Source organism: Colletotrichum chrysophilum (assembly GCF_026319265.1).
Source record: "Colletotrichum chrysophilum strain AFK26 chromosome Unknown scaffold_13, whole genome shotgun sequence".
In the NCBI taxonomy this organism is placed as follows: Eukaryota; Fungi; Ascomycota; class Sordariomycetes; order Glomerellales; family Glomerellaceae; genus Colletotrichum; species Colletotrichum chrysophilum.
Window position 1 is genome coordinate 422,308 of NW_026517300.1, and position 26,866 is coordinate 449,173.

A 26,866-nucleotide genomic window follows, 5' to 3' on the forward strand; every position below is an offset into this window, starting at 1 on the left:
CGGCCGGCAACAAGTCACCTCACTCTCCGTCGTCTTACCAAGACTCAAACCATCCATCCCTCCACCAGGAGGGACGTGGACGAGGAGGGGGAGGGGCGCAAGGTCTGCCCTCCGCTGACCCCGGTATGTCCAACATATAAAGATGAACAAGCGTCCCCCCTCTCCATCACGTATTATCCCATTCTCCAACGCTCTCAACCTTCATTATCCGCTGGCCGCTCCTCTCAGTCAAGTCCAAAGCTCAATCTCTACCATCCGTCTCGAACAAAAAAAGCAGTTGACCTGTTTCCTCCATAACACACCGTCCTTAATCCAAACAACAACAACCAAACACCAAACACCACCGCCAAAATGTCTTCTCCCGTCGACAACTCCGTCTTCCTCTCTCTCGCCCCCACCACCTCCTCCTCCTACCCATTCAAGGCCCAACAACAACCCGCGGCCGTCGCTTCGCCCGCGCCCGCTCCCATCAAGCGCCGCACATCCAGCGTCAGCAGCGCCGGCAGCAACGGCCTGCGCTTCCTCAAGCTCGGCCCCGTCCACTACGGCGAGCACCCCGACGAGCACAAGGAGGACTGGCACCCCGCCCTCCTGTCCTAAATTTCGACGATGATCTTCTTACCTGCCCGCATCTAAATGCGAGAGCGTTCGTATCAAAGTTTGGAGCGGCAGCAAGATTAAGATTTCGTTGCAAGGTGCAGGAAACCCCGATGGTTTTTTGATCATTATCAGCAAGCGAGTTAGAATGGGAAGACCACTCCCATGGCGCAGGATCTCTGGTTTTTAACGACTCTTTTTCTTTTCTCGGGAAGCAGAATGCATTCGCACGGATAGCGAGGACCAGGCAAATTGTGTCCATGTGAGATACAGGACAAAACCGAAGCCCATTCGTTTATAGAGTCTGGGACGGAACGGCATGGGATTTTTTTTGGCACAGAAACCAGGCAAAAAAAGTATCTTTTCACACAGAAACTAGGAAAAAAATACCACAGGAGTTGAACGGCCAAACCTCCGTCTCGTTTTCTTTTGCATGGAGCTACTAACTTATTGCCTGCATGTTCTGTCTGATATGATAACAACGGCTACGCTGGTCTGGTGCTTTTGTGTAGACTAATCCGCAATTGGCGATTCGTCAGTTGAAGAAGGGGGAGAAGGAAAGTCGTCATGCAGGATGTGGGTGGTGGGCAGACAGGTTTGCTGCTTCGGGTATACCGCCATTGGAGGTTTGATGGTTCTACGCAGCACATTGCCGGGTTACGCGGATCAAGGGAAGGAGGAATCACATGTGTCAGGCGAGCCTGTGGGGGACAGGAGAGAGATAGACGATGAGATAGATTAACAACCCTGGGGCAAGCGGGGAGCCAGTGAATGAATGGCTGCTGCTGCCCCCAGACAGAGTGCCAGCGCGCGCAAATCTACACAAGAAATACGGCGGTATGAAGACAGAAAACTTCACATGTGGATCTCTTCATGCAATGATCTGACATCTGACCCCGCTGATCAGGGAAGGGTGCAAAGAATGCGAAGAGACAGAGAGAGAATGTGTGACCCGGATGGGCGGTAGGCAAGAGAGGTCAGGTTTCGAAAATGGTGGTGGAATGCGCTGGTTCCAGTCCTTGCCACCCCTCCTTTTCCATCTCTCTTGCTCTCTGTCTCTCTCTACGACTCATTTCAAACCAGGCAGTTGGCGTGGTGGCTTTGGGTTGATTGATTGACTGACGGAGGATTGGGAGGGGGGCTGAATGGTGTGGGGTGTCGGTGCCGCATTGGAGACCGCCAGGTTTGACATTTTCATGGAATCAGGATTGCGCGTTGCTTGCTAATTACCCATTTTCTTTTTGTTGTACATATGGCAGTTGGTTGACGTCGCTCGGGGTACATTGAGAAACAGAGAAAGAGAGAGTTTAGGAGGGAGATGAGAAGGGCGGGGGCAGAGAGACAGAGAGACAAGCGGGTGGTTGATTGACGAGGGGGTTCTTGAGACACGTGGGGTAGTAGAGACATGACAAGAGACACAGAGAATATCACGATGGGCGCGGGGCGCCGAGGGGGCTTTGGGGGTGGTTTCGCTATGCCGAGGCTGAGCGCACTCCTGGTGCCAGCTGGAGAGGTCTGACGAGTTTCTTCGAATTTCCTTTTCCCACTAGAGCGTTGAGTTATTGCTCTTGGCCCCTCTTGGCTCTCGCTATCTAGCGAAAATCATCGTCGCCTACCAAGAGATGATCAACGGTCGTGAATGGAATGTAGTAGTGACGCGGATGTTGATGGTTCGCCCTTGGAGCCGATGTTGTCCTGCGTCTCGGGAAGTTAATTGCAGGTTCGGAGTTTATTCGCACTCGCTGGAGTTAAGTCGGTACGGGGGAACCCCTCGAGGCAACTCTGCTTTGCAGGGCTCTTGCGTTTGCTGCGCTCGACAGCAGGTCTCGTGCAGACGCGACGAGTCAGGCCGGGTCTCTATCAGTTGTCTGGCGCACCTGAGCTGCAGGCAAGACGCGGCGCCAGCGATGTACAAGTCATCTATCTCCGGCCGTTGAGCGGCTTGTCGCGTTGGCGGATCGGCGTCGGAATCTGGCATACAGTATCGGCACCCGCGCCCGTCTCTGACAGAGTTTCCCTGCATCTGCCGGAACGTGAGATGAGCGACAGAACCTTGGACAGAGCAAACAGAACACAGCCATTCGCCCTGTAAGTCCCGACGATGATACGCAACCACAGCCCGGGTTGACGTCACCACGAAAAGGGAAAAGGGGGACGGTTTGTGGTGGTTGGCATGTGTTCGACGGTGTCCAAGGGATGGCCCTGGAGTATGCTTTGTTGATCCGATGCCAAACCCCCACCACGGCGGTGCAGGCAGAATGGCTGAACGAGAGCCAAAGCCAAGCCAGACTCGGGCGGCGGGCCGGCCCCGAGGCCCTCTGCCCTCCGACACGCGCCAAGATTGGACGGACAGACCGCCGCGGCTTGTCGTCCCAAGTTTCGCGACCGCTACCGCTGCCGCGGAAGTCTGTCCGAAGTTCGTTCGAAGAAATGGCTTCCTGGCCCCCATGTCAGCGAGACACAGATCTCACAGTCTGTTCGGTTTTGTGCTTAAGATAAACTGAAGCGAGCAAGGTCGGTAGCACAGCCGATTCGTGCGAGTTTCACGCCAAGCTGCGCGGGATCAGCTAGCTGTTCGACGTTTGAAGTCTGAGAGTCACCCCCATCTGCGCACGTAAATAGAGGCCGTGGGGGTTTCTGGTTCCTCTTTCTCGATGTGAAGCAATCTATCAATCTTGGCGGTTTGCGATTGTGCTGGCCTATGCGATGGTGCTGTAAGGGGCCCTTGCGTGTTTGTTTCTATGAAAAGATCTTCCCGGGGGACGGAGGGTAGCATCCGGACTCGGCGTGAGGCTCGACCGTCGTGTTTCGGTGCCATTCTTAGATGAAATAGGAGTGGGAACCGGAAGGGGGAGTGTCGCTTGGTTTGGGGGCCTCGCCAAGACTCCGTCAAACTGACTACGGGGCTCCTCGCGGCCCCACCCGGCGCTTGCGGGTCTAGCGGCGCGCCGGGGGCCAGGACATTTCCCGCAATGGGCCTCATGTTACTTGGGATGCTCCAACAAAGAAGCTCGAAGCTTTTGAGGTTGGTTTCGTTCAGGGATTACGTTAGTTTTGAACCGTTTCCCTCGGGGTATTCGGTGTCTGAACTCGCTTGATCTCACGCCTTCAAGGTGACCGGATTCAAAATTTGGCTGATAGCCTGGCTGCTATCTATCAAATATGGTTCGGCTTAAGCTTTTTTGCCAATTATACTCTCTACTCTTACACAAGCCTTAGGATATCGAAAAATGGTATGATTTCCAGTCAGGCGAGCAGCAATAATGGGTGAGCACACGCGACATAATACATGCGACGCTGAAACCTATCCATGGCAACAACAACGTAAATTGAAGTATGGAGCTAATAAAATCCGATCTGTAAACTTTGTCAGTTTTACTTCCAACATAAACACCCTGAATAGAATCCACGGGACTTTGTGATAGTTTTGACCGTTTTACTGCTGCTCCATAGGTGGCATCTCAGCTGCAGAAATGATTTCCCCTCGACGGATTTGCATCAACGACACGGGATGGATGTACCACGTCCGCCGTCAAATTTAGAGCGTGCATGGCGTCCCCATGAGACTTCCATTCGCTGGCGTTGATCAACTGGCCCCTTTGGACACTGACTTTGTGTCCTTGATTCCGTTCTTGGGCAAAGTCTTCCCACAGTTTCTCAACGGAGCCCGCGAGCTTGAACTCCCAAGTTGCCCTATATAAGATTTCAACCGCGGAGGGGGTGATGCGGCAGGTGAAGGCGAAAGCATGGCTCTTTTCTGCATTCCAAAGCTCCAAAGTTCGCAGTTCCGGCATCTTACGTGCGAGTTTTGCAGCTGTCTCAAGCATCTGTATTATGCCCGCTTCATTTCCGATGTGGAAACTTGGCGATGTAAGTGCTAGGGTTTCAAGCTTCAGCCAGTGCAAGGCAGGCTGGCCTTCAGCGATGATCAAGAATTTGAAGGCGTCCACAACGTAGGACAAGCACAGCTGCTCCAATTTACAGCTGCTCATAGCGAGACGGTGAATCAGCTCTTCGGATTTCAGCTCTTCGGAAAGCGCTTCGTAAGGTCCAGGTGCGAGTGACGGCTTGATTTCTCCGAATGCCACCAGCTTCTTAAGCTCACTAGAATTACATAGTGCGGAGAGTACCCTGGAAACCACTGCCTCACTTCTTAGCTCGGGAACACCGCAAGAAATGGCAAAAAAAGAAAGGAAGAGAGAATGGGGCGAAGGAAAGTGGTGTAGTAGGCTTACCTGACCTGTATTGTAGATGATTAATGTTTACCCGCACCCTCCAGAGCTCCTGGTGTAAACATCCAAGATTTGTGAGTGCCTTAACCATATTCTCCCACAATGTTACGGACAGAATTCGGCGAGTCTGTCTGCGAACGAGAAGACGGTGCACCACGTCTACTGTGGGAAAGCTTTCCTCCATGAAGACGAGGCCGTACAACATCATGTCCGACCACAGTGAAGGAATCGCTGTTCGACAACAACTGACACATCCAGACATCGGATTTTTTGATGGTACTTGGTATCCGATTGACGAGTGTTCCGGAGCTTGAGTAAATGATGAATCAATCCCATAGTGCTGAAAGCGGTAATGAAAATCACTCGGGGAGTGAAGGCCGATCTCAAGAGTCAGTCCGTCATTATCAGTGCCACGCGACCAGTTTTTCAGGATCGAGAAAATCCCATGCAAAGCTTGTTGAGCAATTTTAGTATCTTTGTAACATCTTTCCCAGTATCTTTCCCGGTGATTGAAGTTGTCGCTACGAGGCTTATGACAGCAATCGCAAGGGTAAGTCGCCATCTCGATTTGAAACTAGACGTGGCGGACAAGCCGTCTTTGCCGCGAGACCATGTTCCCGAGTTGCTGATGCATGCGTTTCGGGCTCACCGTGAGCCTTTGGAAATGCTCCTTCTCGAAAAAGGCCTGCCAATCTCGGTTGACACACGCATATTTGAGGAGATAGCGACCGGGCTGCTGAGTTTGGCGAGCGTACTGCTGAACCAACGTTTTGAAGACGACATGCCACAATTCGGGCGGAAGTCGGGAACTACTTATTGAGTCCATGGCGACAAGTTGAACTTGAGCAAAATGCGGATGTAGCCGACGTTCCCAGTTTGTAGATGTTCGATTAGAGCTGTAGGAATTGAAAGCTGCGGGAATAGAGTGAAGTTGAGTCGATGTAAAAATCTTGTGAATAGGGGGGGGGGGGGGGTTGTATCAATCTTTTGGAAAGTTAAGTTTCCTAAAGAACTGCCATTCGAATTCCGTAAGACTTTTGCGGCACTCCATATATGTACTTGTCCATGAATAACACAGGGTTAGACTGAAAAGTCAGGAGCCACAGAGGTGACACCACTGACCCTAGTAAGTTTAAACCCGCTACCGAGCTTCAACTAGCTGTCCTGAAGGTGGCCGAAGCTGGGCATGGAACATTCGTGAAAGTCTTGTAGTAGTCTGAAACGAGAACTAAACCACAAGACTAAGCCACATATCTACCCAGGTAAAAGTAGGTGAACCTTCTAACCCGTATATCGATCGTGAGTCTGCTCTCCGTGTCGTTATCCTGGAAATCCGTGGTCTCTTATGGCGTTTGACCACCCCCAAAGACACATACACGCCTCTGCAGCTAAGCACCGAATCAGGTGGATACTATGTCATAACAAGACGGCCTTGATTGTGTAACTGGCATCACGAGGTTACCCTGACAATGCTCAGCTCATGATCCTGACCGTAGCTTGCAGCAAGCTTTTTCCAGTCTACAGGAATCAGTTGCCATGGCCCCTTGGGATGGCCCTTACAGCACGCCACTCCCTCATGAAAATCGCACCAGAAGTCGCGATGGATAGGGTCGACAAAGAGTTCCGCCGTCTCCAGATCCGGGTCGGCAAGTAACCGCAGCAAGGCCTTGAAGGGCTTCGACTGGGTAAAGGCATCGTCTCGCCTCGTCATCGCCGCCCGCCGCCCTTGGGCATCGACGGCATCATGGTTGAAGACCACCTTGTCGGTGCTCGTGGGATACAGCACGAGCTTGAGGTGGCGCAGCGAGCCGTTGAGAATCATATCCGCCACGGCTGGGGATATGTGGCTCTGGAATACATTTCCCAGGCGGCCGGGCGAGAGCTCTAGGTACTTGACGCGGCGTCGGGCTCTAGTGTTGCCCAGAAGCCACGGCGTGCCGTCACAGATTGCGCGCTCGAGAGCGGCGCGGGGCCGGCCGCGGAGGTTGAGGATGAAACGGTTCTGTTCGTAGAAGATGGCGGAGCCGGCGGCGTAAAGAAGTGGGTGGGAAAGCAGCAGGTCATGCGGGAAGGGTATCTCTGTGTCGACTGTCGGTCCTACCTGGATCGGATTCGGGAGGAGGCAAAGGTATGAGATGATTTGGTCACGGATCTCCTGGGGGAGGTCGAAGAACTTGTCAAAAACGCGGATAGCCATCGCAGTGGAGGTTGACGGGCATGTATCGGATCAGCCCGTACGAGGCGTGGAGTATGATGGACCGTCGTGTAAGATGAGAGGCTGCTCCTGGTAGCTCTCCGCTGTTCAGGCGTGATGAGCCGGCGATCGGTTGGTCGAGAGACAATGAAAATGGAGGAGTGACGGCTAGAATGGAGGGGGGTGGGGGAGGGAGGTTACCTAATTGACGTCTGTCAGCCCCACAGTGGCAAGTCTACTCCGCGCTGGCCCCTTCCCCTTGTTAGTTTTATTTCAACTTCATCTCTAAGACTACCTATCCTAATGATGAAACTTTTCTGGGTTGGCAGATTTTGAGAGTACAAAGATTAACAATTCATTCTAGCTAGCTGCCTTGCTCTCATTCGAGACCGTCACTTAGAAATAAACCTAGCAACACCTAAGCATTAGTGCAGGCTAGAGCAGCGAACGACTGCAACAAACCCGTTCGGAGACTTTTGGGTTGCAATCAAGTACCGATTCGAAAAAAAAACAGTCAGCTTGTTGTTCATGACTGCATACCAAGACGAAAATGTCCCCAAGAATCGCAAACTCTTAGACACGTCACGGTGAAGCCCATGTCGCTAGGGAAACTTGCTCTCCTTATAGGTCTACTTATAAGAAAACGCAAATACAACTTCGGGCCCGTAGTAAGCGGTCTCAAAGCTACTAATGTCGAGACTCAACTACTGAGCCACTATTCGGAATAAGACATGTTGCTGTATATATAAGAAACGCAGCAAAGTATCTCCACACCTACCTTTTCCCACTGCTGGCAACTAACTTCGCCCATGTAACCAAAAACTTTTAAAGGGGCACAAGACACAAATTGGCTGGCCAAATCAATCTTGCACGCCGTATCAAAGCGGTCGCCAACATGTCCGGTAGACCTGCGGCTTCCGGACTCCGGCCCGGCTTCGGCCCACCAAGCGGGCCAGCACTCCGCGACCCACGCTTGAGCTCTGACGACCACGATCCCATGCGCCTTGCCCCTCCCTCAAGGCAATCTTGTCCTCGTGATCTCCACAATGATTTAACTGGTCTGGTGGTGTAGTTGGTTATCACGTTAGTCTCACACACTAAAGGTCTCCGGTTCAAGTCCGGGCCAGATCAATTGTTTTGATTTTTGAGTATTTGGACCTCTGAGAGGATGCCCTATGACTTCTTGAAGATGTTGCACTTGAATGATCAAGTTCAGGTGGCTCTGAGCCAGGGAATGTCTCGTTTGACCACTTGGTTGGGGTTCAGAAACGTAAATAAGCACGAGTTTAGCTAAGAACAATGTAGGCGAGAACAATCCCCGACTCTGATGCTGTAGTTTCCGAATTGATTTCAGGTTTTCAAGTCAAATGAGGCCCGGCCACAAATCAGGAAACCACGCAACCTGGAAACGATACCGCATAATATTCTTCTCTGATTCGCAGATTCGAGAACAGCGAGCTGAATGAGACTTGCTGTTCACAACCATGCCAATGCGATTGAATTAGTGTCTAGTCATGAAGATAGTTTATTACGCACCCTCAGAAACAATATGAGTGTGAACAACCTACGCGGCAGTTGCTTGTTCTTTGACACTGGTACTAGGACGCTGAAGAAATGAAGAACAGATTCTTTTTATGAGACCCTGCGACCGGTTTAGCCATAGTTCCGGTTTCGTTATCATTCCTGTTTCTATCCTCTGCCTCAGTCCTCTGTCTCCGTCCTCTGTCTCCGTCCTCTGTCTCAGTCCTCTGTCTTCGTCCTTAATCCTCTCTGGGCTCCGTCCCCCTTCTCCGGGCTTCATGCTTCGTCTCCAGCCCAGAATGCAGCTTGCCCCTCGTCTCGACTTACTCAGACCTGCTTCCAGGCCATCGAGTGCACGTCAGAGCTACTCGAGGAGGAGGACGACGACGACGATGACGACGATAAGACCAACAGTAACGGCATCACTCTCAAGAACATATCACGCGAAAATAAAGACTTAATAGTAACGTAGACGTAATTTCATTTCATGTCCGCCCTGATCCTTTCTACAGTGTCTATGAAAGCCGTAGAAGACGGCACCCGGAAAGCATTCCCTCTCTCCCGAGAGGCATGCCATGTGTCGTGAGTGTGTGAGAGATGGTGTGGAGGTATAAGAGGGAGGAAGGCGGCTGGAAGAAAGAGGAACTTTTAAGTGCCTTTTGATATCACCTGACCCAAATTATTCGCATCCTGGCCTGATTCTGTTCGGCCACCCAAACGCAAGAAAGTTGAACCAGATAAGCAACCCTTCGCCAGGCCCGAAGGCCATTTTTAGTTTTCATTTAAAACCCTTTAGCGGGAAGACATGGCCTTGGTCACGAGACGCTTAAGAGCGAGCTCCTGCTTCTTGAGGTCCTCGGCGGCGGAGTCGGTGATCTCAAGGGCAGCCATGGCCTCGGAGACCTGCTGCTCGATCTTGTCCTTCTGGCCACGCTTGAGCTTGAGGGACAGAGTGGGGTCGGAGATGATCTCCTCAACACGGCCAATGTAAGACTCAAGCTGCTGCTTGGCCTCGAAGCGCTTGCTGAAGGCCTCGTCGTTGGTCTTGAACTTCTCGGCGTCTGATATTCATTAGCAACGTCATTCAATACTGTGACTGGAAGCTGCACATACCGTTGATCATGTTCTCAATCTCGTGGGAAGAGAGCTTGCCAACAGAGTTGGAGATGGTGATGTTGGCGCTGCGGCCGGAGGTCTTCTCAGTGGCGGTGACCTTGAGGATACCGTTGACGTCGACCTCGAAGACGACCTCAAGGACGGCCTCACCAGCCCTCATGGGAGGGATAGGAGCAAGGGTGAATTCACCCAGGGAGGTGTTGTCCTCGCAGTTGACACGCTCACCCTGGTAAACGGGGAACTGAACGGTCTGCTGGTTGTCGGCAACAGTGGTGAAGGTCCTGTGTGTGGATGTTAGTCAGATTCGAGACGATAGAGAACGGGACGACTGATCTTTTTGATAGTCGGAACTGTGTTTCCGCGGGGAACGACGGGGGCGAAGATGTTGCCCTCCATGGCGACACCGAGGGACAGGGGAACGACGTCGAGGAGGAGAAGGTCGGCGGTCTCGGCGGAGGTGGCCTTGCCGGAGAGGATACCGGCCTGGACGGCGGCACCGTAGGCGACGGCCTCGTCGGGGTTGATGCTCTTCTCGAGCTTCTTGCCGTCGAAGAACTCGGACAGAAGCTTCTGGATACGGGGAATACGGGTAGAGCCACCAACGAGGACGATCTCGTCAACGCCGGACTTCTCAATGGCAGCATCCTTGAGAACCTGGGCAACAGGCTCAATGGTGCCGTTGAAGGCCTTGGCGTTCAGCTCCTCGAAACGAGCACGGGTGATCTGGGTGGTGAAGTCCTCGCCATCGAAGAGAGAGTCAATCTCGATGGTGGTCTGGGCACCGGAAGAAAGGGTACGCTTGGCACGCTCGCAAGCAGTACGGAGACGACGGAGGGCACGAGCGTCGCCGGAGAGGTCCTTCTTGGTCTTGCGCTGGAAGTCCTTCTTGCAGTGCTCGAGCAGGTTGGTGTCGAAGTCCTGGCCACCCAAGTGGGTGTCACCAGCGGTAGCCTTGACGGTGAAGACACCGCCCTGGATGTTCAGGAGGGAGACATCGAAAGTACCACCACCCAAGTCGTAGATGAGGACGTTGCGCTCCTTGCCAGACTTGCCAGCACCAAGACCGTAGGCAATGGCGGCAGCAGTGGGCTCGTTGATGATACGGAGGACGTTCAGGCCAGCAATGGCACCGGCGTCCTTAGTAGCCTGACGCTGGTTGTCGTTGAAGTAGGCAGGGACGGTAATAACGGCCTTCTCGACCTTCTTGCCGATCTTAGTCTCGGCGATCTCCTTCATCTGTTTGGGGTGTTAACATGTTGCGTCGCACAAACTTGGCGCCTGGCGTACAAGCCGAGCAGCAGAAGAAACGTACCTTGAGGAGAACCATGGAGGAGATCTCCTGGGGAGAGAAGGTCTTGGTCTCGCCGAGGTAGTCGACGGAAACCTTGGGGCTGCCGTTGTCGTCAACGACCTTGAAGGGCCAGGACTCCATGTCCTTCTTGACGGTAGGGTCATCGAAGCGGCGACCGATAAGACGCCTGTGAAGGAACGGCTAGTCAGCAAAGTGTTTGGTGATGGAAATTTTTTCGGCTGCTTTTGTTTTACCCCTCCTTGGGCGGGGAAAATTCCCGTCGGCCCAGAGAGAGGCATCAGAGCAGCGAAAGACACAGGCGCGGCTACTCACTTGACATCGAAGACGGTGTTGATGGGGTTCATAGCAGCCTGGTTCTTGGCAGCCTCACCGATCAGACGCTCCTTGTCGGTGAAGGAGACGAAAGAAGGGGTGGTGAAAGAACCCTGCTCGTTGGCAATGATCTCGACATTGGTACCCTCGTACGTCGCAACGCAGGAGTAGGTGGTTCCTTTAATGAGGAAGACACAATGTTAGCCTTTCTGGTTTCTGCGCTGTGTAGATGGTGTTTGCCCGTGGGCGCTGAGTGGTGATGGGATTTTTTTTTGGCTGATGTGTGGTGGTTTGTGGTGGCGATGATCGGTGATGTTTCTTCACCCCGCAAAGAGGGCCGACAAGAAGGGCATCATAACGATGAGGAGGGGTTGCGCAACTTACCCAAGTCGATGCCAATGGCACCATCGTAGACCTCGTCCGCCATTTTGAAGAATTTGGGATATTGCACAAGACAAAGTCGACCTGTGTGAGGGGTGGAGGAGGGAAGGTAAGGTTGGAAGATTGCGCGGAGGAGAAAGATATGTGAAAGAGGGCGGGCGGGCGACGTGGGGTCCTTTCAAAAGAATTTCTCTCTCGCACTCAACACAACCGAACAGAGATTTTGTCAAGGCCGGCAAAAAATAAATTTCGACTTTTTTTTTCTGGGCCGGGGCCCCACCAACCCCCCCTCTAGCGTGAGACCGGCCTAGCGCAATACCACAAATTTCGAGGGCGGCGAGGAATTTTTGCCCTTTTTCCCGCCTGGCTTGGTGGGCTTATCTTATCGGACCCCTGTCCACCTTGGTTTTTTTCTTCCTTTCCCCTCGCTTCGCCCTCAGCTGCTGTTGAATTGGACTTCAATGTGTAGGAGAGGGAGGTGCACGGCGGCTATTCAATGAGGTGGTGGCTGGGATTGCCCTCGTTTGAATTGGCCAGGTTACCTCCAGATACTCGTCTGCTAAAACGGTCATTGGTGCTGTGACTGCCCGGCAACGGTCAAATGTCTGTACCCAGGCAGGTCGCGACAGACTCTCTCCTCTATCAGGACCTTACAGCAGTGACTTCCGGGTGAGTATCCGTCTGATACCGTGACAATCCGACTGCCTACGAGTCGTCCTCTGATTTTGCCATCCCTCTCTTGCCGCCGCCCAACTCTCGGCCCCGACATTGCTTCTCTCACCGCCTGACTCGGCTTGAGCAAGCAACCCAGATGCCTGGCAGTGGACTTCCGGCCTCCTGTGGCAACACAACAGGAGAGCCCTCCCTCCCAGCGGCAAACCAGTCTCAACTCCTATTTTGTCCCGAGTCTGCAACCTGAAGCCCGTCATGCGCATGTCGGGCATCCCGACAGTCGGACCTCGCCCGCAGCGACCCCTCTCTCTTGCTGCCCGGCCCTGTGTGATGTGCCTATGTCCTACGTATCCGTCTGCACGTGGCAGCCATAGTAGACTTAGGTAACATGGAGCCTCTCGTTCCCCTCAGGCGTCTTTTAAAGGGTCCTGCCATACTTGTCAATATCCGCTAAACGATTGGCCCTCCTGTATTGCCCTCGCTGTTCAGACGAACGTTCAGCGCTCCCCGACTCCCCTCAAGACATTCCGTTGACGTTGGCTGAAAGTGGGCTTCGAGAACCATTTGATGCGCATTGATAGGCTAATCTGACCACGGGAATCTCAAATCTGTGCGGCCCTTGTGCTTGAGAGGGGAACTGGTGGATTCGCAAGCGCTTGGACGAGGTTTGCCGATAGTTGTCTAGGGAACACAACCCAACCCTGAAGCCCTTCTCCCCCACCATCACGCCCATAACTTCGCTCACCGCTCTGCAACATAAGCAACTTGCGGCCTTGTTCCTGTCACTTGACGATTCAGTCAATCATCAGCGCCGATGGTTTAGTGGTAAAATTCTCCGTTGCCATCCAGCAGCGTCGGGGAGCCGGGGGTTCGATTCCCCCTCGGCGCAACTTTTGCTTTTGCTCCCTCCCTAACGCTCACCGGAGTTGTACAGATGTAGATGATGATGACCTCAAGCAGTTCAGCAGGTGGTTTTGTTTTTTTACGTGTCACTTGAAATAGCAGTGGTCAAGACTGCAGACCTTATTCTCATAAGAACTAATAGTAATGCTGGAGTGTATAATCTTTCAGAGCGGTAAGTAACGTGTATCCCATTGCTGTCTATCACAGTTGAGATGTAGTAAACGTGCTACGGTAGGCAATGCGAACAACTTGGACGGTTGACATGTTCTATGTTGAGGAATAAATGAATGAATAAAGTCTAGCCCAGCTTGCTTCTAGCAAGCAACCCGAACGCCATCAATCTTACAAAACGTAAAAATCAAATCGTTGCCGTTGTTGTTTTCCTTTCTGGTATCCCAAACTGCTGCCATAGAGCAGTCAATTGTTGAGAAGTAATCATGTCGTATTTCTGCCAAACCTGTGCAACGGATTTGTGAATCACAAATAGTATCCCCAAAAGCCATAAAGCTGCTAGAATGCGCATCACTAACTCATTGAGGAAACGCCGGAAAGCAAGAGGGCCTGCGCGAAGACGTTTAGCAAGGGATGTCTTCGGTTGCAGAGTCATGGAGTACTCCATCAGAGACCATTTGAATACCTCGTCGTCGGCGTCCGGATCCATCAGCCCGAGATAGTAGACCACACGAGTGTCCGCAAGCGTAGTGACGGTATGGCCAACCGCCTCTCCGTCGCACTCGACTGACTTGATAATGTCCAGACGAGGGACCACGCATATCATTACCCTCGCAATCCTAGCTGGCGATGCGTTTTGAGTATTTGATCCCAAGGCCGAGGAGGCGTCTGCAGAGGCCGCAAGAGCGCGTTGGAGCCCTGCTGGACACAGTTCGATCTGGTCAGGACAGTACTGGTCGCCCGGGTGAAGCCATGTGAACTCGAGCACGGAAGAAGCACGCTGCTTGTGCACGGCGAACCAACAGGCATATGCCAGACAGTTGTGTATCTCCTGGTAGATCGTTTTGATGTCGGGCATGTCCTGGTCTGGTGGCCATGTTCGTCTGACCCAGTTGAGTACTGGGAAGATGAGCGTTAACAGCCTCATGGCTACCTTGTCAACACTCGGCCAAAAACATTGCGGCATGCCGTGAGAGTGGCCGAGCATCATCTCCACAAGTGTTGATCTGAGCCTTGAGCGTCGGATGCCTACAGGTGACTTCATTAGCGATTCTGTTCAATTCAATAATGCGCAAGCTTGGCTCACCTCCATCGTGACAATAGTCAGAGTCCTGAGCATGAAGCTGCTCGGCCTGTTTCTTGGTCGCCCCGAAAAGAAGCTCCGAGAACACTTGCTCTTCAAGGACTAGCATGATGACGGCCCGCATCACGCAGAACCGTTTAGCCTTGCTTGTCATGAGGTCCTCCCACGGAGTTGGGTCCATTGGGTCTGGCCGGGCGACCATGCCGACGATACGCTCAAGATGGAACTTTTCGCCATGATATTTGCGGGTTGCAGCCCAGACGGAACCATCTGGAGGAAGATCTCCGCACCTGAAGAGATTTTTGACCAGTTGCTTGATATTGGAGGCAACAGAAGCATAGTGTTCCGTGAAGAATTGGTCGTCTAGTCTCTGAGATGGAGTGATCCATTGCAAGTCGAGGCGTCCGGGCTCAAAACCGCGCAGGTCGTCCAGATTTAAATCCTGCCTCCGAGGCAAAGGAAACAGGGGCGGTATATGCTGGCCACTATTGTTCCTTGGTGGTTTTGAAGCATTCTTGCTTCCTTGTGAGTTCGAGGAAGACATGGCACGAGCGCACCTAGTGAGTTCTGACGCTAGCTCTTGAATATTCTGACGGCAAAACTGACGGGCTGTTAGACTTGAGTGTAGATGTTGGTTGTGATACTGATTTGCATATTCGCTTTGGGCGCGAGCACGAACTTAAGAAGGATAGGCAATAAATCCAGCAACTCAGTCCTATTCATTGTTCTCGATCTCCTCAATGACGGGCTTCATCACGAGAGCAATGTTCTTTCTTGAACAGTCAGCCCTCTTTGAATGCACAAAAGGCAGATGTCATCTTTGTGCCCTGCTTGAACACAATCTTCCTCGCTATATCGACCGCGTTGAGATGGGAAGCACGATGATCTCTTGGTCAAGTAGCAAGAAGCCGCCGAAAAATGGCCAAAGAAATATCATCAACAAAGGCGGCCATGTTTCTCGCCGCCCTGCATTCTTCAGCCACAGAACACGAACGGAAGCGGAAGAAGAAAAAAAAGTTTGCCCTGATTTATTCTTTTCAGGGCAGTAAGGGTGGCCTCTCAATATCATTCGACGAACTACGTCCTTGCCCGAGATGGCAACATGAGCCGATGTTGACCTGGGGCAGATCCCCTGAGGCTTGTTTCGACGGGAGTACCCTTCGTGTTTCAGCCGTTGTCTCCGTCGGCTTCTCCACGCAATGGGCGATTATGTGCGGGAGGTAGCAGGAGAAAGTCCAGGCTAAAAAATGAGGATTGACCAAGTGAGGTCAAGGTGTATTGCAAGCAAAAGCTGAAAGTGCGGATTGACTCAGGTCGAGTAAAGTGCATGGATGGATCACCTAGGTTACTTTGGGAAGGGAAAAGCTTCTGGAAAAGTTCGGTGCAGCCCGACAAGAAAGACGACGCTCGCACCCCGAAGACGAAAAATAAATCTCGAAACAGGGGTGCGTCCTTGAGCGTAGGAAGGGGCAGGAGAAGGGGCTGAAAATGAGTCGGTTCTGGCAAAGTCGCCGTTGAGAAGCTTGCAAGGGACATGTAGCTGGCAAACAAATCAACAAGACATGATACCTGGCTGTGCTCCCTCTCTGAATGCTGATTGTATTCTTTCTGTACAACCTGAGTAATGATAATTTTGCATTGGTGGCAGGCGTTGACCAAGGAGCGTTGAGCACTGCAGGGCTTAAGCCAGACAAAGAGACACGGATTGGATGGCATCAAACTTTGAATTCCAAGTCTCTCCTGGGCAGCACCGCCCTGACAGACGTGACGGCCTGGAAGACGGCCCAAGGTCTGGTCCCAGTCAAGGCCAGGTTTACGGAAGTTTAAGCAGCCCAGTGGATGCATCTTGCTCCAATGGCCTCGCCTGTCGGATGACAACCTTGCCCGCTAAGAAACTGTGTCGTGTGGTGAGTGGTGACTGGCGAGGAGGTCCATTGCGCATCGCCCTAACAACCCACCGACTGTGTGGGAAGGCCCCGCGGCGTAGTGGTGAGTCTGACGGAATGAGCCAAGCCTTTGGCGAGCTGTGGGCTACGGTGAGGTGGGCGGGACCTGGGTATGTACCTAGGTAGGTAGGTGAGGTACCTGGGCACCTTGCCTGGCCGTGGGAAACTGCTTCACTCCGACGTACGGCAGGCAGGGCAGGCTAACAGGCTCAAGAGCGAGTGCTTTGTCCGAATAGGTACCACACCCGACTTCCCGTCAGAGGTCTAAACCCCACTTTTTATTCTTCCATTCGGTTGGCCCGCCCGCTTGGGCATTTTTTTGCGACTGAAAGCACCACACTGCTCGAACCGTGACTGCTGAGCGCAATCCTTCGCAAAACCTCATCGCAACTTCCTCGTCCACGAGAACGTCACCTTCCGTTTCTCACCTTAATCACTCACCGAGCCTGCCTATATCCGCTGACGTGCCTGGCGCAACGTCGGAAACCCCGCATACTTGGAAGTAGTCAACTGTGAACCCCCACGGTACCTTCCCAACAGCGAGCAAACCGTCCTCACGAGCGGAATCCTCCCACTTTCCTCCTCGAGTCGAAATACCCTCGTCGACCTCGCCCCTCTCCTCTCGCGTCGTCAACCTCCGTCGACATCTTCGCACACATACTCGCCCGTCCGAGTGATACTCAGCTGTCACAACCTCAAAAACATCAACACATCTTCACAATGGCGACCTCCGTGCAAACGCCCACAAACCCCGACCAGCAGGTCGACCTCTCGACCATCCCCATCTCCCCCGAGGGCGCCGAGAAGAGCACCGAGACCAAGGAGAACGATACCGACAAGGACATCACTGTCTTCCACGACAAGGACAACTTCAACGTTAAGCACCCACTTCAGAACAAATGGACTCTCTGGTTCACCAAGCCCCCCAGTGGCAAGGTTCGTACCTTCTTGTTGCAAATGTCGACAAGTTTCACCGCCTAACTTTGGAAATAGGGTGACAACTGGAATGACCTCCTGAAGGAAGTTATCACCTTTAACTCAGTGGAAGAATTCTGGGGTGTCTATGTACGTGCAATCTGCTTCCCTATCCCTCACGACCCCGCCCCCCATTGACAACGTAATGACAGAACAACATCGCTCCCGTCTCCGAGCTGGCCCTCAAGTCCGACTACCACCTTTTCAAGGCTGGTGTCCGCCCTGAGTGGGAGGACGCTCAGAACAAGCACGGTGGCAAGTGGTCTTACCAGTTCAAGGAGAAGCGTGCTGTTCCTATCGATGACCTCTGGCTGCACGTGATGCTGGCTGCCATTGGCGAGACTCTGGAGGGTGAGGACGACGGCGAAGTCATGGGTGTCGTTGTCAACGTGCGCAAGGCTTTCTTCCGTATCGGTGTCTGGACTCGTACTATTGGCAAGAGCATTCCCGGCCGTGGTGACGGAGATGTGGCTGGCGGTAAGGGACGTTCCCAGGATAAGGGCCGTGAGATCCTCCTGAACATCGGCCGCCGTTTCAAGGAGATTCTGAACCTGCCCCCCGGTGAGAGCGTTGAGTTCTCCGGCCACACGGACAGCGCACACAGCGGAAGCAGCCGTGCCAAGGCCAAGCACACTGTCTAGACGGACACGAATTCGAACAACACGACACACGACTTTACCCTGCATTTTACCGGACTTGTTGGCTTCCTCCTCCTTCGAGAAGAGGCCAAATGCGTCTACATGATATCACTCCTCGCATTTCTTAAGCCAACCTTTTGTGTCTGATGCTGGTGGGGAACACCAGGTATCGGGCGTTGCTATGCATCAATGATAACGCATTTCAGGGACGGAAAAGGTTTTCTTATGATAGTCTTGGGAGCCCCGATGAAGGCGTTGCTGAGAAAACAAAAATGGCTTTACTTCTAGACGGCCACGATCGATAGTACATAGGCGGACGCGAATCGGAATAGATACCTAGGTTTTAGGCCAGTCGCCATGTCCCCTATGTGAGGCGCTTAGACTTGCGGACATTGCGTCGGACGTCCTACTTCCTTTCACCTTGAGTGACAGCATGCAAGTTGTACTAGCTGACAGGGAACATAATCGATGACGAGGTCGGCAGAATCACCGGACTATTCAACATGAGCGCCGTTGGAACAATTCGTCCCAGCTTGTTCGGACGATCGTGTGAGGGTGGCATGTCTTCTTTTCTCTATCTCAAATCTATGGTTCCCCTACTCGAACAAGTGTGTACCTGTCTACGGATATATGTGCACAGCAAATATTATTACATTTCATCACCGCTAAACTGGTCTTCAAACACGGCCTGGACCAGTTGCTTCTTGTTAATTTTGCCCATGGCGTTTCGCGGGATGTGGTCGACGACCTTGAGGACCTGCGGGATCTTGTAGTTGACAAGCCGATCTCGGAGGGCCCTGCGCATGGCCATGGGCGACCAATGCGGCACGACGTCCTTGTTGAGGATGACGACGGCGCCGACCTTGCTGCCCCACTTGCCCGAGGGGACGGCGACGACAGCGGCCTCGGCCACCTCGGGGAGGGACAGCAGCTCGCGCTCGACCTCGAGGGCGCTGACCTTTTCACCGCCCGTCTTGATGATGTCGGCGCTCTTGCGGCCCTGGATGAAGTACATGTCGCCCTTGGCCCACGAGGCCTGCGCAGCGTTGAGCCCGGCGCCGTCGACGCGGCGGCGCACGGCCACATCGCCCGTCTTGAACCATTTGCCGCGGCCGTCCTCGCCCTCGACGAACTCCTTGGCGGTGGCCTCGGGGTTGCGCCAGTACTCTCTGAAGATTGTGGGACCGCGGAGCTGGATCTCGCCGGAGCGCTCGCGGCCGGTGGCGGGGTCGACGTCCTCGCCCGGGGGGATGACGGCGCCGGTGTCCATGTCGACGAGGCGGGCCTCGACGCCGGGCAGGGGCCAGCCGACGCTGCCGTCGACGCGGTCGGCGAAGTCGAGGCCGCAGCTGAGGGCCATGCCGACCTCGGTCATGCCGTAGCGCTCGAGGAGGACGTTGCCCTTGCTGAGGATCTTCCAGGCCTCCTTGATCGGGGTCGGCAGGGCGGCGGAGCCGGAGATGGCGAGGCGCATGTGTTTCGGGGAGACGGCCTCGCGGGTGGGCTCTTCGGGGTCGAGTGGGAGGGCCTTGTGGGTGGCGAGGAGGCGGGAGTAGACTGTTGGCACGACGGTGAAGAAGGTGATCTTCTCCTTTGGGGGTGGTGCGTGGGTTCCGTTGACACCGTTTGTCCCGTTCGTGCCATTGGTCCCGTTTGTGCCGTTTGAGGTTATGAAGGGCGCGGCGAGGCGCTTCCAGACGGCGTCGGCGTTGAAGGGGAACATGAACTCGATCGTGGAGCCGGCGAGGAGGGGCGTGAGGACGGCGTTGACGGTGCCGTGGATGTGGTGTAGGGGCAAGACGTGCAGGAGGTGGTCTGCCGGGGTGTAGTTCCACGCCTCGATGAGGGACTTGGACTGCGCCGTCAGGACGGACTGAGGGAGCAAGACGCCTTTCTAGGTGGGGATGTTAGCTTGCTGTTCAATATCCAAAATTGAAACTCAATGGCTCTTCCTGCGTACCGGTCTGTTCGTAGTTCCCGAGGTGTAGAGCATCATGCCCGCACCGCCGGCGTCAGGGCTGTCCAGCTCAACCTGCTCGTGCGGGGCACCACCCGGGTGTTTCTCGAGTTCGAGCTGCGCGGGCTTCGAGACGAGCTCTGTTGCGAGGACCTCCTTCGCCTTGGCGGCGAACTTGGCCGAGGACACCAGGAGCGAGGCTTCGCTCTGGTTGAGGATGTATTGGAGCTCGGCCGCGGGGAAGGCCGGCGAGAGGGGGACGGCGATGGATCGGGCTGCGAAGGCGGCGAGAAGGGTTACTGCGGAGAAGCGCATAGAGTGTCAGGAGCAATGTTCGTATTTCAATGGCCTATGTGAAAGGAGGGTTTGGCAGTTATTGCGATCTCTTGGCTTACCTACATAGTCGTAGCTGTTCTCCACCAGGAACGCGATGCGCTCGCCGTTAAGGTCCGGCTTGCCGGACGACTCGAGCAGCTGCTTCCGCGCGCGGCGCACATCGCCGAGCAGCTCACCGTACTTGAAGCGGCGGCCGGAGAGGGAGTGGACGACGGCGGTGGACTCGGGGTCGTGGCGGGAGATGGCGTCGAAGAGGGGCAGCCTCGGGAGGGATGTCGTGGAAGCCATTCTGAGGGATTGCGAGGCGCGCGCAGCGGCAGCGAAGAATCGGGATGTTTTGAGACGCGGGGGAAGGTTGTTGTAGGTTGCGGACGGTACTCCGGCGGCGATGACGGCGGCGGCGGCTGAGAACGGTGTTGTTGGCGATGCTCGGGAGCAGCAGCAGCAGCAACCGGGCCGTCGTGCTACATTCCGCAAACCGGAGGCCAACATGGGTGGGGGAAAGGGGAGGGGGATCAAGATTGATATGCGTCCGTTATCAATTGCGTTATGATTAAGGGATCGGAGGCCGGAGTGGATATTGGGGGGGACGGACCCCGTCGATGTGGTAGGCAAGGCAAGGTAGTGTTGCTCTCGGGAGTCGGGTTAGGTAGGTGAGAGTGCAGTGCAGTGCAGTGCAGTCTGCAGCGTCGTGGTGTATGAGGTGCCGTCGGAACTTTTTTTTTTTTTTTTTTTTGGCCCTTCCTGTGCTGGTACTGGTAGCAGTGGTAAGTGGTGGTGGGTGGTCTGCGGCGGCGCTGTCAGGTCCCGGATCGGACTTCTCTGCAGGACCGCCGGCTGGATCTGCCGAAGACCGGACGGAAAACTGTGGCTTGCTTAGCGGGGCGTCGAGAAGCTTGGAGCACTCTGAGGTGGTGTGGTTGGTCTGTGATGCGGTGGAACGGTTCTCTGAAGGACAGTGGGAGTCGAGGGTGTGCGTGCGCCGCGGGTACAGTGTGGTGTCCGGCGCAAGTTGTGGTCCACGGAGGCCGTGATGGCGGCTGCTGTGACTTCCATGTTGGTGAAGGACCGTGGTGAGGTGAGGTGAGGTGAGGTGAGGTGGGTGGAGATGCCCACCATTCCAAGTTCATCCAATGTCGTGGGACGCGGGCAGGGTATGAATGAAGATGGGATAATCAGATGTTCCAGTCCAGTCTCTACACCAGCACGGCGGGCAGCAAACACCATCGTCACATCGTCACATCCATGGAAACAGTCAACAACACTACTACATCACCGCAGCACGCCGAGCGTTGAGAAACGTTAGTGGGGACCGTTTGAGGCGGCGGACCTTTGGGATGAGGTGCCTATCCGTCCCTCCATCGCGTAGCGTCCCATAGGGTTCCATTCTGTAGCTCAAGAGGGATGAGACGGACAGAAATGGGGGTGAAGTTGAGAAGAAGATGAAGGACAAGGCAAGACGTGTGCCTCTGTGCGCATGTCGGCTACGTATCCGTACATCTTGATGCTGCCCATCTCTCCTGTCGACTCACCTTCCTCACCGTCGGTACTTCGGCTCGCTCTGCTCATGTGAGGCCGTTGCTGCTGCTGCTGCTGCTTTCTCCTGCTTGATGCTTGCTACATCCTGCTTGCTGCGCTTCTTCTGCTTCTGCCGCTGCAAAACGGCGCCGCAATCACACGTCACCACCGCACTTTCACTCCTGGACTCTTGGAGTTCCATGCAAGGCCCACGTCGTCCTATTTAGAAGCTCAGTTATTCTCCGCCCTCGTGCATTGGCGACATTGTGAATCAACAACAGATAGAAAGTCTGGGACGGCCGACGGGGGCGTTTGGGCCTTGCTTTGGGTGCTTGGGGGATGGGAAGGGAAAAGCAGATATCTGGACACGCCTTTTTTTGTGATCAGGTGCCAATGGTGCCTTGCGCTAAAGCGGAGCTGTGCTGTGGTGCCCGCAAGGCCTCGTGCTCGCAGATGTCAGAGGAAGGGATGCGCGGTGACGGTGACGGTGACGAGGGGACGGTGACGGGGGTTGGGAAACACGCGGTGAGCGTTTCTCTGCGTGCGTCCTCTGCCGCCAGCAAGTGAGTGACTCCTCTGAGCTCTCTCTCAGAGGACACTAGCCTCTCCCACTCCGCGCGGGCGGTATGCAGCCCATGCTGTGGACGGTCAACAAATGTTCGAGATGGTCACCGCGTTGGACCCCCCGGTTCGTTTCTGTCCAACGTCTTCCAATGGCTTTCTAGCCTTCTTCCAGCCCGGCCCACCCTGCGCACTAAAATCGTAAATGTGACTCCTCATCATCCCTTTACCGTCCATTGGGATGTGACGGGACCGGCATGGGGAGGACACACCACGGGTTTTGACAAGGGGGCAGATGGTCCGTGGAAAGAAGCAAAGAAGAAGGGCGGTGGGCATAACAGCGAACCAGAATCCAATGCAAAAGCAAAGCTAACCACCTCACCTCACACTCACACGAGGAAGGCCTGGCGCCAGGCCCAGGGTGTGTACTATGGTAGGCAAGAAGCTGAACCCAAAGGTGTCAGCCAAGCGGCGGGAACACGGGGAGAAGGGGGCGGAAAAAAAGTAAAAAAAAAAAAAAAAGAAGGTGAACCATGGAAGGGCACCGCTTGGAGGGGCGATGGGCACATCTGGCACCATGGACCTGGTTGCAAAGAACAGCCCGACCCAACCCGTGGGCCCGGCCAGCGAAGCCGTAGAGAACCTGGAAACGCAACGCTCATCAGTGTGGATGGATGATGGAGAGAGTCTGAGGTGAAGTTTTCTGTAAAACAAACGCCCCCCGTGCCCTCCCACTCCCACCCGACTCTCCTCCCCGGCCGCCGCTCCCTTGTCTTCCCTGGGCTCTGGAAAGACTGGAGGTGAGTTCCCTGGGAGTGGGGTCCGCCGGTTACCAACCGGAAGGACAGAGGCGCGCTTCCCGGCCCGCTGATTGGCCGGCATCCCGGTGCCATGTTGCCTGCCAAGGCCATCCCGCATGCCGCTCTTTTCTCACCGACACACCGAAACTTCTTCTGGACCCCTCACCCCCCGTCCCGGGGTGTTTGACGAAAATCTGCTGCCGCACCTCTCTAATTTTTTCCTCCTCCCATACACGCACACGCACGCACACAACAACAACCTTGCAACCGTACCTGAAGCCTTACCGCACATTCGGTCTACGCTACACACTCCACGTCCATCCTCTCTGTCGCCTCTTGCTCCCCGTACCCGTACCAGTCCACACCGCGCCCTCCGTACCTAAACCGAAAAAAGCTGTTGGGCTAGCAAATCCCTATCCAGTACACGCGCGCAACTTTGCTTATTCCCTGTCCTTGTCTTGTCTGTTCCTGGCCCTGCTTGCCTGCTCGATTGCTTGCTTGCTTGCTTGCCGTGACCTTGACCTCCGCCGCCGTGTCTCCATCCACTCTTTCACCACACGCTCTCTCCAAGGTACGCCAGGACACCTTGCTCACCTCCTTTTTGCGACACACGCCTTCATACTACTTCAAGTCCCTCCCTCTTCTCTCCTTCTTTTCTCCTTTCCCCTCTCTTCTTATTCCCCATGAACACATTCCGCCCCTTCGTCGGCAGGATTGGGAGTTTGACCGGAGGATTCACTACAACACCAACAACACTACACATACCAAAGACCTACACTCAAATACCGATACCAATGTTGCGCAGATACGCCCTCGGTTTCTCGGCTAACGCCAGACCGCCAAACATGTCGTCCACCACTCCCATCGAGGACACAATTCGCGCCAAGGTACGAACGTTTCCCCCTCCAAGTCGACGAGACGAAAATGTTTGCTGACATGCTCCCAAAAGGTCACCGCCGCTCTCTCTCCCTCCACCCTCGAAATCTACAACGATTCCCACCTTCACAGCCACCACAAGGCCATGCAAGGCCAAACCTCCAAGGAGACACACTTCAGGTGAGCATCCCCCGCGAGGGGTGTAGCAACGGGCTTCCTTTTACTTACACCAATGGCCTCACAGACTGGTCATCGTTTCCGACGCCTTCGGCACCAAGATGCAATCCGCCCGCCACCGCATGATCTACGCCCTGCTCCGCGAGGAGATGTCCGGCGAGGGCGGCATCCACGCCCTCCAGCTCAAGACCCTGACGCCCGAAGAGGAGGAGAAGCAGAGAGAGGCAAAGGCGGCCAAGGCCGCCGCCAAGCAGGCCGAGGCTGAGGCCCAGTCGTCCGACGACTCTACTTGAACAAAGAGGGAAAAACAACGACGACAAAGATGAGATGACTTTTTTTTTTTAAACCAAACCACGGCAACGAACAAAAACGAATACCAAATATCGATATGAGAGAAACGAACGACCACACCAGTTGGGAGAAGACGAATGATGGGGCAAAACCAATGGGAAAAATTTCACACCACCGGGCATTTTTTTGGTGTAAACTGTAAAACGGAGTCATGCTTGCTTGCTGCGACGAAATCACACAACTTTTTTACGAACGAATCGGATAACGAACGCCAATTTGTAACGGGATTATCGACTTTGGCAAATGTTTTCTACAAGGGGCATTTAGATACCTTCAAGACTCTTCAGAGAGCCGGTCGCGCGAAAAGCACCACTAGATCCAGTCTAGACAGATTGATTGCCTGAGCAATTCAGAGTTGACTTTTGCTTTCAGAGTACCATAACTGAGTCCGTACCATTATAGTCTAATACAACTCTACAAATATCACAAGCTTGGGGTATCATACATGTGTAACACTGAAGACATTTTCCTCTTTCTCATCCCGCGTGAAGCACCAAACAACTTCCTCCCAAGTAACATGGACAGAACCAAATCACACCTAACGTCACCGTCATGTGAATCGTCGGGCATCAGACAAGCTGCGTGTTCCTGGAACACCCTCCGCAGACAGCTTAAGCATCCCCGCCTTTAGGCGCAGGAGTGGATCCAGGAAGACGTCCCTGCTTGAAAAGCTTCGCGATCTTTCTTCTGTACGCCTCCTGTTTTTCCTTCTCCGTTTTCTTCGGCTTCTTGGCTCGTGCGTCTTGGGTAGAAGCGGAGAGGGTACTCCGTGCCGGGCTGCTAACCGCAGGACGCGAAGGAGGGTCGAAATCGAATGAAGCGGGTAGAGTTCGACGCACGGCAGTCTTCCCCGCTCCCGATGTCACTTTGTTTCCAGGAAAGGCGGCCGCGGTCTTCGGTGCTGGCGGTGGCGTCTCTGCAACGGTTCCAGTCCGCCGTCTCTCTGACAAGGTCCCATTCGCTTGGTCGATGGCGGGGACCTTCTGTGGAGTAGACCGATCAAGAGGGGAAGTACGATGGGCCGTTGGGCTCTCATGCTTGATAATCTTCTCTGGACCGGCCGCTTGGACTGATGTAGGGCGAGATCGCGGGTGGCTCGAAGCGAAAACCAGATCATCATTATTTGAAGTAGGTGACTTTTGACGTCGCAGCGTTGGTGTGATTGGAGAGACACGACGCGGAGGTTCCTCTGCTGCCATTCGTTGTTTGCCTTTGTCTTGTCGGCTGGGGTCCAGTTTTGGTTCGGGTAGAGAGGCTTCATCGCTGGTCTGCTCTCCAATTATGGGAGCCTGAACGACCTCTGATGCAGCTTGCACCTCCCTAGGCGAACGCAAACCTTCAGCAGGCGAGCGGGGGACCGTAGTGCCAGAGGCGCTGGGCGGTTGCTTCGTGTCATCCTTCCGCATACTGGCTACTGGCAACGTCGGTGAAGCGTGCTTTCTCGCCATCGAGACATTCGCGGCCGGCCTCTGCGGCGTTTCAAGAACAATTGGCGAAGACGAAATTCCATTCAAGAGCCATTTCTTGGCTTCTCCGACCTCTTCGGAGTAGATTTCGAAGATTCGATCCAGATTCTCGGCCGTTACCACTTCCTTTTGATAGACGGGCCGGTCAACATTGGCCACGTACCATCTTATGGCTGACATTGGCTTTGCAATAGAGGACGACTTATCTACTTCATCCATATATGAAGTGTAATCGTCCACGAATGCCCGGATGAAGTCATCGTACAGCCATTTGGGAAGCTGATGCTTGCGCTGAAGTCCCTTGACCACAATGCACGCCCTGACAAAATCGGCAACACTCCCTGTGAAAGACGGGTATGCGTTCTGGAAAGCCTTTGCGGGTTGCTGCGAGAAGCATTCCAAGGTTTCCTCTCTAGGAGCATGCAATGGAAGCAACATGTTGCCTGATTTCGCTGAGTCGTTTTCTGCGTTCTCCACAGCCGCTTCGTCTCTGACGGGAGCTGCGACTGCAAAAGGCTCGCCACTTGGTTGGCGTTGTAGCGCAGTGGGGTTGGCGGTTTGCGCAGCTCTTCTCTCTCTTGCCAGTCGTGAAGCCTTCGCCAAAGGCTCAAGAGCTTCGTGATTCAGATCTTCAGGAAAGGAGAGCTTTCCATTGGTTTGCCTCGAGATTATGCGGTAAAGACAGCCGTCGGGTTCAGCCCATAGACTCAAAAGATCAACTCCTCCATCAATGGCTAGCTTGGTGATATTCTGCAAGGTCTTGAGACTGC

General features: G+C 54.2%; 6 protein-coding genes and 2 non-coding genes across 8 annotated transcripts; 5 read left to right on the top strand and 3 right to left on the bottom strand.

Annotated features, from left to right (window-relative positions):
- Window positions 1-351: 351 nt before the first annotated feature.
- Window positions 352-600, top strand: COL26b_002644 (uncharacterized protein; the record flags this gene model as incomplete). The annotated part of the gene is made up of 1 exon (XM_053175559.1): window positions 352-600. The coding sequence occupies one exon, from the start codon at window positions 352-354 to the stop codon at window positions 598-600; it is 249 nt and encodes an 82-aa protein (XP_053040563.1).
- Window positions 601-6,279: 5,679 nt separating this feature from the next.
- Window positions 6,280-7,026, bottom strand: COL26b_002645 (uncharacterized protein; the record flags this gene model as incomplete). Its single annotated transcript, XM_053175560.1, has 1 exon — window positions 6,280-7,026. The coding sequence occupies one exon, from the start codon at window positions 7,024-7,026 to the stop codon at window positions 6,280-6,282; it is 747 nt and encodes a 248-aa protein (XP_053040564.1).
- A 1,054-nt stretch (window positions 7,027-8,080) lies between these two features.
- Window positions 8,081-8,154, top strand: COL26b_002646. Its single transcript has one exon. It is a non-coding gene; the product is annotated as a tRNA-Val (tRNA).
- A 1,182-nt stretch (window positions 8,155-9,336) lies between these two features.
- SSB1 (Heat shock protein ssb1) lies at window positions 9,337-11,711 on the bottom strand (the record flags this gene model as incomplete). Its single annotated transcript, XM_053175561.1, has 6 exons — window positions 9,337-9,605; window positions 9,658-9,910; window positions 10,012-10,896; window positions 10,973-11,138; window positions 11,285-11,462; window positions 11,669-11,711. The coding sequence occupies 6 exons, from the start codon at window positions 11,709-11,711 to the stop codon at window positions 9,337-9,339; spliced, it is 1,794 nt and encodes a 597-aa protein (XP_053040565.1).
- Window positions 11,712-13,145: 1,434 nt separating this feature from the next.
- On the top strand, window positions 13,146-13,226 carry COL26b_002648. The gene has a single exon. It is a non-coding gene; the product is annotated as a tRNA-Gly (tRNA).
- A 3,935-nt stretch (window positions 13,227-17,161) lies between these two features.
- On the top strand, window positions 17,162-18,057 carry COL26b_002649 (uncharacterized protein; the record flags this gene model as incomplete). Its single annotated transcript, XM_053175562.1, has 3 exons — window positions 17,162-17,377; window positions 17,435-17,506; window positions 17,569-18,057. The coding sequence occupies 3 exons, from the start codon at window positions 17,162-17,164 to the stop codon at window positions 18,055-18,057; spliced, it is 777 nt and encodes a 258-aa protein (XP_053040566.1).
- A 646-nt stretch (window positions 18,058-18,703) lies between these two features.
- Window positions 18,704-20,635, bottom strand: COL26b_002650 (uncharacterized protein; the record flags this gene model as incomplete). Its single annotated transcript, XM_053175563.1, has 3 exons — window positions 18,704-19,948; window positions 20,015-20,310; window positions 20,407-20,635. The coding sequence occupies 3 exons, from the start codon at window positions 20,633-20,635 to the stop codon at window positions 18,704-18,706; spliced, it is 1,770 nt and encodes a 589-aa protein (XP_053040567.1).
- Window positions 20,636-24,071: 3,436 nt separating this feature from the next.
- COL26b_002651 (uncharacterized protein) lies at window positions 24,072-24,572 on the top strand (the record flags this gene model as incomplete). Its single annotated transcript, XM_053175564.1, has 3 exons — window positions 24,072-24,113; window positions 24,176-24,282; window positions 24,347-24,572. The coding sequence occupies 3 exons, from the start codon at window positions 24,072-24,074 to the stop codon at window positions 24,570-24,572; spliced, it is 375 nt and encodes a 124-aa protein (XP_053040568.1).
- Window positions 24,573-26,866: the final 2,294 nt, after the last annotated feature.